The 13,107-nt window shown below is 43.2% G+C and overlaps 1 protein-coding gene across 1 annotated transcript; it reads right to left on the reverse strand.

The window, feature by feature from the left end:
• Window positions 1–1,957: 1,957 nt before the first annotated feature.
• LOC138353050 (prophage side tail fiber protein homolog StfR-like) lies at window positions 1,958–12,902 on the reverse strand. Its single transcript, XM_069305689.1, has 2 exons — window positions 12,847–12,902; window positions 1,958–2,720 (listed from the first exon to the last, which is right to left on the reverse strand). The coding sequence occupies exons 1-2, from the start codon at window positions 12,900–12,902 to the stop codon at window positions 1,958–1,960; spliced, it is 819 nt and encodes a 272-aa protein (XP_069161790.1).
• Between the last annotated feature and the right edge of the window lie 205 nt (window positions 12,903–13,107).

Below are 13,107 nucleotides of genomic sequence, written 5' to 3' on the forward strand. Positions count from 1 at the left end.
GCTACACCCCACCCAAATGAATTTTTCATGGATATGATACCAACATCAAATCATATATCAGACGTCGCCCTATCCCCACTAGATTTTGAAGAAGCCATAAACAGTATGCCTATGCACTCTGCACCAGGCCCGGATTCTTGGAACTCCATATTCATCAAGAACTGTAAAAAAACACTATCGCAGGCCCTTCACATTCTGTGGAGACAAAGCCTAGATACTGGCGTTATCCCTGACATACTAAAAACAGCAGAGATAGCACCACTCCATAAAGGAGGAAATAAGGCAGAGGCAAAAAATTACAGACCGATAGCACTAACATCGCACATCATAAAAATTTTTGAGAGAGTGCTAAGAAGTAAGATCACAAAATACATGGAATCACAGCATCTCCATAACCCCGGACAACATGGTTTCAGAACAGGGCGCTCTTGCCTGTCGCAGTTGCTGGACCACTATGATATGGCATTAGATGCTATGGAAGACAAACAAAACGCTGATGTAATTTACACAGATTTCGCAAAAGCTTTTGATAAATGTGACCATGGTGTTATTGCACATAAAATGCGTTCAAAAGGAATTACCGGGAAAATAGGCAGATGGATCTACAATTTCCTGACTAACAGAACCCAATGTGTAATAGTCAACAAAATAAAATCCAGCCCATCAACCGTGAAGAGCTCAGTCCCCCAGGGTACTGTGCTTGCCCCAGTACTTTTTCTCATCCTCATATCGGACATAGACCAGAACACAACCTATAGCACTGTATCATCCTTTGCAGATGACACTAGGATTTTCATGAGAGTTGGCAACATAGAGGACACGGCAAACCTCCAATCAGATGTAGATCAGGTCTTTCTATGGGCTACAGAAAATAATATGGTATTCAACGAGGATAAGTTTCAGCTCATGCGCTACGGAAAAATTGAAAATATAAAAACAGAAACCACGTACAAAACGCAGGCAAATCATAACATAGAACGAAAAGGCAATGTAAAGGACCTGGGTGTACTCATGTCGGAAGACCTTACCTTTAAAGAACACAATAAAGTAGCCGTCACAACTGCAAGAAAAATGACAGGTTGGATAACAAGAACTTTTCACACTAGAGATGCTATACCGATGATGATACTTTTCAAAACGCTTGTGCTCTCTAGAGTGGAGTACTGCTGCACAATGACAGCCCCTTTCAAAGCTGGAGAAATTGCTGACCTAGAGAGCGTGCAGAGATCCTTTACTGCTAGAATCCACTCAGTAAAACATCTAAATTACTGGGACCGACTAAAGAGCCTAAATCTGTACTCCCTTGAGCGCAGGCGGGAGAGATACATAATAATTTACACGTGGAAAATAATTGAGGGGCTGGTCCCAAACCTGCACACAGAAATAACACCACATGAGACCAGAAGACATGGCAGGATGTGCAGAATACCCCCGTTGAAAAGCAGAGGTGCAACAGGTACTCTAAGAGAGAACTCTATCAACATCAGAGGCCCGAGACTGTTCAACACGCTTCCACTACACATAAGGGGCATAACTGGCAAACCCCTCACAGTGTTCAAGAGAGAACTGGATAAGCACCTCCAAAGGATACCTGATCAACCAGGCTGTGACTCATACGTCAGGCTGCGAGCAGCCGCGTCTAACAGCCTGGTTGATCAGTCCAGCAACCAGGAGGCCTGGTCGACGACCGGGCCGCGGGGACACTAAGCCCCGCAAGCACCTCAAGGTAGCCAAGGACCCTACTGGGCCCCGCTCTGCTACACCCTACTGGGCCACACTCTGCTACACCCTACTGGGCCACACTCTGCTACACCCTACTGGTCCACGTTCTGCTACACCCTACTGGGCCACACTCTGCTACACCCTACTGGGCCACACTCTGCTACACCCTACTGGGCCACACTCTGCTACACCCTACTGGGCCACACTCTGCTACACCCTACTGGGCCACGCTCAGCTACACCCTACTGGGCCACGCCCGTACACTCCTCTCTGCTTCAGATGCCCGTACACTCCTCTCTGCTTCAGATGCCCGTACACTCCTCTCTGCTTCAGATGCCCGTACACTCCCCTCTGCTTCAGATGCCCGTACACTCCTCTCTGCTTCAGATGCCCGTACACTCCTCTCTGCTTCAGATGCCCGTACACTCCTCTCTGCTTCAGATGCCCGTACACTCCTCTCTGCTTCAGATGCCCGTACACTCCTCTCTGCTTCAGATGCCCGTACACTCCTCTCTGCTTCAGATGCCCGTACACTCCTCTCTGCTTCAGATGCCCGTACACTCCCCTCTGCTTCAGATGCCCGTACACTCCTCTCTGCTTCAGATGTCCGTACTCTCCTCTCTGCTTCAGATGCCCGTACACTCCTCTCTGCTTCAGATGCCCGTACACTCCCCTCTGCTTCAGATGCCCGTACACTCCTCTCTGCTTCAGATGCCCGTACTCTCCTCTCTGCTTCAGATGCCCGTACACTCCTCTCTGCTTCAGATGCCCGTACACTCCTCTCTGCTTCAGATGCCCGTACACTCCTCTCTGCTTCAGATGCCCGTACACTCCTATCAGCTTCAGATGCCCGTACACTCCCCTCTGCTTCAGATGCCCGTACACTCCTCTCTGCTTCAGATGCCCGTACACTCCTCTCTGCTTCAGATGCCCGTACACTCCCCTCTGCTTCAGATTTTTTTTGCAGGGATATTCCTGCGCGGGCCCTAAGCCTCTGGCTGGCCCACTAAGTAATGCTTGTTTCTGTTTTACTTGGGCGGAGTATGAGTATTTATGACTCGTATGGTCGCTTCACATTATATCTACAGTTACCTGTAATGATATATACAGGTACGTGACATGATATCTACAGGTACCTGACAATATATCTAGAGGTACATCACGTGATATCTACAGGTACCCTCACATGATATCTACAGATACATCACATAATATCTACAGGTAACTATCTAGATATCTATAGGTACCTCACTTGATATCTACAGGTACCTCACATGATATCTACAGGTACCTAACAAGATATCAACAGGTACCTCACATGAGATCTGCATGTACCTGACAAGATATCTACAGGCACTTCACATGATATCTACAGGTACCTCACATAATATCTACAGGTACCTGACAGGATATCTACAGGCACCTCAAATGATATCTACAGGTACCTGACAAGATCTCTACAGGTCCCTCTCGTGATATCTACAGGTTCCTCACATGATATCTACAGGTAAATCACATGATATCTACAGGTACCTCACATGATATCTACAGGTATCCCACATGATATATAAAGGTAAATCACATGATATCTACAGGTACCTCACATGTTATCTACAGGTACCTCACATGATATCTACAGGTACGTCACATGATATCTACAGGTACCTCACATGATATCTACAGGTACCTCACAAGATATCTACATGTACCTGACAAGATATCTACAGGTACCTCACATGATATCTACAGGAACCTGACAAGATATCTACAGGTATCTCACATTATATCTACAGGTATCCCACATGATATCTACTGGTACCTCACATGATATCTACAGGTACCTCACATGATATCTACAGGAACATAACAAGATATCTACAGGTAACTCACATGAGATCTACAGGTATCTGACAAGATATCTACATGCACTTCACATGATGTCTACAGGTACCTCACATGATATCTACAAGTCCCTCATGTGACATCTAAAGGTACCTCACATGATATCTACAGGTACCTCACATGATATCAACAGGTACCTCACATGATATCTACAGGTACCTGACAAGATATCTATAGGTACCTGACAAGATATCTACAGGTACCTCACATTATATCTACAGGTACCTCACATGATATCTACAGGTACCTGACAATATATCTACAGGTACCTCACATGATATCTACAGGTACCTGACAAGATATCTACAGGCACCTCAAATGATATCTACAGGTACCTGACAAGATCTCTACAGGTCCCTCTCGTGATATCTACAGGTTCCTCACATGATATCTACAGGTAAATCACATGATATCTACAGGTACCTCACATGATGTCTACAGGTACCTCACATGATATATACAGGTACCTCACATGATATCTACGGGTACCTCTCATGATATCTACAGGTACCTGACAAGATATCTACAGGTACCTGATAAGATATCTAAAGGTACCTCACATGATATCTATATGTACTTCAAATCATATCTACAGGTACCTCACATGATATCTACAGGTACCTGACAAGATATCTACAGGTAACTCACATGGTATCTACATGTACCTGACAAGATATCTACAGGTATCTCACATGATATCTACAGTTACTTGACAAGATATCTACAGTTACTTGACAAGATATCTACAGGTACCTCACATGATATCTACAGGTACCTGATAAGAGATCTACAGGTATCTCACATTATATCTACAGGTACCTCACATGATATCTACAGGTACCTAACAAGATATCTACAGGTACCTCACATAAGATCTTCAGGTACCTGACAAGATATCTACAGGCACTTCACATGATGTCTACAGGTACCTCACATGATATCTACAGGTACCAGACAGGATATCTACAGGTAACTCAAATGATATCTACATATACCTGACAAGATCTCTACAGGTCCCTCATGTGACATCTACAGGTACCTTACATGATATCTACAGGTACCTCACATGATATCTACAGGTACCTCACATGATATCTACAGGTACCTGACAATATATCTACAGGTACCTCACATGATATCTAAGGTACCTGACAAGATATCTACAGGAACCTGACAAGATTTCTACTGGTATCTCACATGATATCTACAGGTACCTCACATGATATTTACAGGTGTGTCACATGATATCTACAGGTACCTCACATGATATCTACAAGTTCCTGACAAGATATCTACAGGTACCTCACATGATATCTACAGATTCCTGACAAGATATCTACAGGAATCTGACAAGATTTCTAATGGTATCTCACATGATATCTACAGGTACCTCACATGATATCTACAAGTTCCTGACAAGATATCTACAGGTACCTCACATGATATCTACAGATACCTGACAAGATAGCTACAGGTACCTCACATGATATCTACAGATACATCGCATGATATCTACAGGTACCTATCTAGATATCTATAGGTACCTCACTTGATATCTACAGGTACTTCACATGATATCTACAGGTACCTAAGAACATATCTACAGGTACCTCACATGAGATCTACAGGTACCTGACAGATATCTACAGGCACTTCACATGATCTTTAAAGATACCTCACATGATACCTACAGGTACCTCAAATGATATCTACAGGTACCTCAAATGATATATACAGGTACCTGACAAGATATCTACAGGTACCTCACATGATAACTACAGGTATCCAACATGATATATAAAGGTAAATCACATGATATCTACATGTACCTCACATGTTATCTACAGGTACCTCACATGATATCTACAGGTACGTCACATGATATCTACAGGTACCTCACATGATATCTACAGGTACCTCACAAGATATCTACATGTACCTGACAAGATATCTACAGGTATCTCAGATGATATCTACAGTTACTTGACAAGATATCTACAGGTACCTCACATGATATCTACAGGTACCTGATAAAATATCTACAGGTATCTCACATTATATCTACAGGTATCCCACATGATATCTACTGGTACCTCACATGCTATCTACAGATACCTCACATGATATCTAAAGGTACATAACAAGATATCTACAGGTACCTCACATGAGATCTACAGGTACCTGAAGAGATATCTACATGCTCTTCACATGATGTCTACAGGTACCTCACATGATATCTACAGGTCCCTCATGTGACATCTACAGGTACCTCACATGATATCTACAGGTACCTCACATGATATCTACAGGTACCTCACATGATATCTACAGGTACCTGACAAGATATCTATAGGTACCTGACAAGATATCTACAGGAACCTCACATGATATCTACAGGTACCTCACATGATATCTACAGGTACCTGACAATATATCTACAGGTACCTCACATGATATCTACAGGTACCTGACAAGATATCTACAGGAACCTGACAAGATTTCTACCGGTATCTCACATGATATCTACAGGTACCTCACATGATATTTACAGGTATGTCACATGATATCTACAGGTACCTCACATGATATCTACAGATACCTGACAAGATAGCTACAGGTACCTCACATGATAGCTACAGGTACCTAAGAAGATATCTACAGGTATCTCACATGAGATCTACAGGTACTTGACAAGATATCTGCAGGCACTTCACATGATATTTACAGGTACCTCACATGATATCTACAGGTACCTCAAATGATATCTACAGGTACCTCAAATGATATGTACAGGTACCTGACAAGATCTCTACTGGTCCCTCACGTGATATCTACAGGTACCTCACATGATATCTACAGGTACCTCACATGATATCCAAAGGTACCTCACATGATATCTACAGGTATCTGACAAGATAACTACAGGTAGCTGACAAGACATATACAGGTACCTCACATGATATCTACAGGTACCTGACAAGATATCTACAGGTACCTGACAAGACATCTACAGATACCTCACAAGATATATATATGCACCTCAAATCATATCTACAGGTACCTCACATGATATCTACAGGTTCATGACAAGATATCTACAGGTAACTCATATGGTATCTACAGGTACCTGACAAGATATCTACAGGTACCTCACATGATATGTACAGGTACCTCACATGATATTTACAGGTACTTCACAAGATATCTACAAGCACCTGACAAGATATCTACAGGTACCTCACGTGATATCTGCAGGTACCTCACATGATAACTACAGGTACCTGACAGGATATCTACAGATACCTCACATGATATCTACAGGTACCTCACATGATATCTGTAGGTACTTGACAAGATATCTACAGGTATCTCACATGATATCTACAGGTACCTGACAAAATATCTACAGGTACCAGACAAGATATCTACAGGTACCTCACATGATATCTAAGGTACCTGACAAGATTTCTACTGGTATCTCACATGATATCTACAGGTACCTCACATGATATTTACAGGTATGTCACATGATATCTACAGGTACCTCACATGATATCTACAAGTTCCTGACAAGATATCTACAGGTACCTCACATGATATCTACAGATACCTGACAAGATATCTACAGGAACCTGACAAGATTTCTACTGGTATCTCACATGATATCTACAGGTACCTCACATGATATCTACAAGTTCCTGACAAGATATCTACAGGTACCTCACATGATATCTACAGATACCTGACAAGATAGCTACAGGTACCTCACATGATATCTACAGATACATCGCATGATATCTACAGGTACCTATCTAGATATCTATAGGTACCTCACTTGATATCTACAGGTACTTCACATGATATCTACAGGTACCTAAGAACATAGCTACAGGTACCTCACATGAGATCTACAGGTACCTGACAGATATCTACAGGCACTTCACATGATCTTTAAAGATACCTCACATGATACCTACAGGTACCTCAAAAGATATCTACAGGTACCTCAAATGATATATACAGGTACCTGACAAGATATCTACAGGTACCTCACATGATAACTACAGGTATCCCACATGATATATAAAGATAAATCACATGATATCTACAGGTACCTCACATGTTATCTACAGGTACCTCACATGATATCTACAGGTACGTCACATGATATCTACAGGTACCTCACAAGATATCTACATGTACCTGACAAGATATCTACAGGTATCTCAGATGATATCTACAGTTACTTGACAAGATATCTACAGGTTCCTCACATGATATCTACAGGTACCTAATAAGATATCTACAGGTATCTCACATTATATCTACAGGTATCCCACATGATATCTACTGGTACCTCACATGATATCTACAGATACCTCACATGATATCTACAGGTACATAACAAGATATCTACAGGTACCTCACATGAGATCTACAGGTACCTGAAGAGATATCTACATGCACTTCACATGATGTCTACAGGTACCTCACATGATATCTACAGGTCCCTCATGTGGCATCTACAGGTACCTCACATGATATCTACAGGTACCTCACATGATATCTACAGGTACCTCACATGATATCTACAGGTACCTGACAAGATATCTATAGGTACCTGACAAGATATCTACAGGTACCTCACATGATATCTACAGGTACCTCACATGATATCTACAGGTACCTGACAATATATCTACAGGTACCTCACATGATATCTACAGGTACCTGACAAGATATCTAAAGGAACCTGTCAAGATTTCTACCGGTATCTCACATGATATCTACAGGTATGTCACATGATATCTACAGGTACCTCACATGATATCTACAGGTTCCTGACAAGATATCTACAGGTACCTCACATGATATCTACAGATACCTGACAAGATAGCTACAGGTACCTCACATGATAGCTACAGGTACCTAAGAAGATATCTACAGGTACCTCACATGAGATCTACAGGTACCTGACAAGATATCTGCAGGCACTTCACATGATCTTTACAGGTACCTCACATGATATCTACAGGTACCTCAAATGATATCTACAGGTACCTCAAATGATATGTACAGGTACCTGACAAGATCTCTACTGGTCCCTCACGTGATATCTACAGGTACCTCACATGATATCTACAGGTACCTCACATGATATCCACAGGTACCTCACATGATATCTGCAGGTACCTGACAAGATAACTACAGGTAGCTGACAAGACATATCCAGATACCTCACAAGATATATATATGCACCTCAAATCATATCTACAGGTACCTCACATGATATCTACAGGTTGCTGACAAGATATCTACAGGTAACTCACATGGTATCTAAGGGTACCTGACAAGATATCTACAGGTACCTCACATGATATGTACAGGTACCTCACATGATATTTACAGGTACCTGATAAGATATCTAGAGGTACCTGACAAGACATCTACAGATACCTCACAAGATATATATATGCACCTCAAATCATATCTACAGGTACCTCACATGATATCTACAGGTTCCTGACAAGATATCTACAGGTAACTCACATGTTATCTACAGGTACCTGACAAGATATCTACAGGTACCTCACATGATATGTACAGGTACCTCACATGATATTTACAGGTACTTCACATGATATCTACAAGCACCTGACAAGATATCTACAGGTACCTCACGTGATATCTGCAGGTACCTCACATGATAACTACAGGTACCTGACAGGATATCTACAGATACCTCACATGATATCTACAGGTACCTCACATGATATCTGTAGGTACTTGACAAGATATCTACAGGTATCTCACATGATATCTACAGGTACCTGACAAGATATCTACAGGTACCTGACAAGTTATTTACAGGTACCTCACATGATATCTACAGGTACCTCACATAATATCTACAGGTACATCACATGATATCTACAGCTACCTGACAAGATATCTACAGGTACCTCACATGATATCTACAGGTACTTCACATAATATCTACAGGTAGCTGACAATATATCTACAGGTATCTCATATGATATCTACAGGTACCTCACACGATATCTACAGCTACCTGACAAGATATCTACAGGTACCTCACATGATATCTACAGCTACCTGACAAGATATCTACAGGTACCTCACATGATATCTACCGGTACCTCACATAATATTTACAGGTACCTGACAAGATATCTACAGGTACCTCACATGATATCTAAAGGTACTTCACATGATATCTACAGGCACCTGACAAGATATCTACAGGTACCTCACATGATATATACAGGTACCTCACATGATATCAACAGGTACCTGACAAGATATCTACAAGTACATGACAAGATATCTACAGGTACCTCTCATGATATCTATATGTACCTCAAATCATATCTACAGGTACCTCACATGATATCTACAGGTACCTGACAAGATATCTACAGATAACTCACATGGTATCTACAGGTACCTGACAAGATATCTACAGGTACCTCACATGATATCTAAAGGTACTTCACATGATATCTACAGGCACCTGACAAGATATCTATAGGTACCTCACGTGATATCTAAAAGTACCTCACATGATAACTACAGGTACCTGACAGGATATCTACAGATACCTCACATGATATCTACAGGTACCTGACAAAATATCTACAGGTATCTCACATGATATCTACAGGTACCACACATGATATCTACATGTACCTCATAGGATATCTACATGTACCTCACATGATATCTACAGGTACCTCACATCATATCTACAGGTACCTCACATGATATCTACAGGTACCTCACATGATATCTACAGGTACCTCACATGATATCTACAGGTACCTGACAATATATGTACAGGTATCTCACATCATATCTACAGTTACTTGAAAAGATATCTACAGGTACCTCACATGATATCTACAGGTACCTGACAAGATATCTACAGGTACCTCACATGATATCTACAGGTGCTTCACATGATATCTACAGGTATCTCACATGATATCTAAAGGTCCTTCACATGATATCTTCAGGTACCTCACATAATATCTGCACGTACTTGACAAGATATCTACTGGTACCTCACATGATATCTACAGGTACCTCACATGATATCTACAGGTACTTCACGTGATATCTACAGGTACCTCACATGATATCTACAGGTACCTCACATGATATCTACAGGTACCTCACATGATATCTACAGGTACCTGACAAGATATCAACAGGTATCTCACATGATATCTACCGTTACTTAACGAGATATCTACAGGTACCTCACATGATATCTACAGGTACCTCACATGATAACTACAGGTACCTCACATGATAACTACAGGTACCTCACATGATATTTACAGGTACCTCACATGATATCTACAGGTACCTCACATGATATCTACTGGTTCCTGACAAGATATTTACAGGTTCCTCACGTGATATCTACACGTTCCTAACATGATTTCTACTGGTTTCCAGGTTATAGGCGGTGTTACCAGGTTGTGGGCGGTGTTACCAGGTTGTGGGCGGTGTTACCAGGTTGTGGGCGGTGTTACCAGGTTGTGGGCGGTGTTACCAGGTTGCAGCTAAAAGATTGTTGGCGGTGTTACCAGGTTGTGGGCGGTGTTGCCAGGTAGTGGGCGGTGTTACCAGGTTGTGGGCGGTGTTACCAGGTTGTGGGCGGTGTTACCAGTTTGTGGCGGTGTTACCAGGTTGCAGCTACAAGGTTGTGGGAAGTGTTACCAGGTTGTGGGCGGTGATGCCAGGTTGTGGGCGGTGTTACCAGGTTTTGGGCGTTGTTACCAGGTTGTGGGCGGTGTTACCAGTTTGTGGCGGTGTAACCAGGTTGCTGCTATAAGGTTTTGGGCGGTGTTACCAGGTTGTCGGCGGTGTTACCAGATTGTGGGCGGTGTTACCAGGTTGTCGGGGGTGTTACCAGGTTGTGGGCGATGATACCAGGTTGTGGGCGATGTTACCAGGTTGTGGGCGGTGTTGCCAGGTTGTTGGCGATGTTACCAGGTTGTGAGCGGTGTTGCCAGGTTGTGGGCTGAGTTACCAGGTTGCAGCTACAAGGTTGTGGTCGGTGTTACCAGGCTGTGGGCGTTGTTGCAAGGTTGTGGGCGGTGTTAACAGGTTGCCGCTTCAAATCTGTGGGCGGTGTTACCAGGTTTTGGGCGGTGTTACCAGGTTGTGTGCGGTGTTACGAGGTTGTGGGCAGTGTTACCAGGATGTGGGCGGTGTTACCAGCTGGTGGGAGGTATTACCGGTTTATGCGCGGTGTTATCAGGTTGCTGCAATAAGGTTATGGGCGATTTTTTTTAAATTTTGCCCCGAGGGGCGAGTTTATTGGGCAGCGCCACTCATCTTGTGAGTGGACACACCGCCATAGCAGAATGTACAACACTCCCCAATAGGAAGAAAACCCGCTGGGTTGTTCATCCTGTCACTTGTACCCAGACACAGCTGGGACTTGCTTAACTGTCTCAAGTGAACAGCTCCTCAAACAAGAAGATTAACATTTATCAACCCTTAAAAGCTTACGTTATCTTGCGGGTGCAAAATTGGGAAATCTTTTAAGAACAGTATCAATATTTGACAAAAAGTGTTTTCCTAACTCAAAAAATGTGGGGTTTATTATTCTACAGTTATTCCTAATGTCTCTCAGGTGTTCACATTCACGTAGATAGTGGTCAAGGCGGTGTCCATCACTCTCACCACAGATGCTGCAACTTCGCTGATCAACTGTTGTTTCCATTCCAAATCTCCATGGATATTTGTATCCAAGACGGATTCTCGCTATTACAGATTCTCACCCTCGTCGTCTTCGGCCATACTGATTGGGATGTTATGGGCGATGTTACCAGGTTGTGGACGGAGTTACCAGGTTGTGGATGGTGTTACCAGGTTGTGGGAGGTGTTACCAGTTTGTAGGAGGTGTTACCAGGTTGCTGCTACAAGGTTGTAAGCGGTGTTACCAGGTTGTAGGCGGTGTTACCAGGTTGCAGCTACAAGGTTGTCTTGGGTGCTACCAGGTTGCTGCTGCAAGGTTGATAGCGGTGTATTAGGTTGTGGGCGGTGTTACCAGGTTGTAGGCGGTGTCACCAGGTTGTGGGTCGTGTTACCAGGTTGTAGGCGGTGTCACCAGGTTGTGGGTCGTGTTACCAGGTTGCAGCAACAAGGTTGTGGGCGGTGTTACCAGGCTGTGAGCGGTGTTACCAGGCTGTGGGCGGTGTTACCAGGTTGTAGGCGGTGTTACCACGTTGCAGCTGCATGGTTGCAGGCGGTGTTACCAGGTTGCAGGCGGTGTTACCCGGTTGAGGGTGGTGTTACCAGGCTGTGGGCGGTGTTACCAGGTTGCTGCTACAAGGTTGTGGGCGGTATTGCCAGGTTGTGGGCGGTGTTACCTGGTTGAGAGTGGTGTTACCAGGTTGTGGGCGGTGTCACCAGGTTGTGGGTGTTGTTGCAAGGTCGTGGGCG

The sequence above is a fragment of the Procambarus clarkii genome, chromosome 56 (genome assembly GCF_040958095.1).
Source record: "Procambarus clarkii isolate CNS0578487 chromosome 56, FALCON_Pclarkii_2.0, whole genome shotgun sequence".
Classification (NCBI taxonomy): domain Eukaryota; kingdom Metazoa; phylum Arthropoda; class Malacostraca; order Decapoda; family Cambaridae; genus Procambarus; species Procambarus clarkii.

Bases quoted from the DNA above. Each gene is read 5' to 3' on its own strand.
- LOC138353050 (XM_069305689.1), bottom strand. From the start codon at position 12,902: ATGCAGCTGCAACGTGGTAACACCGCCTACAACCTGGTAACACCGCCC. The intron at 2,721-12,846 runs GTAACACCGCTC...TTAGTGGGCCAG, and splicing joins GTAACACCGCCCACAGCCTG to CCAGAGGCTTAGGGCCCGCG.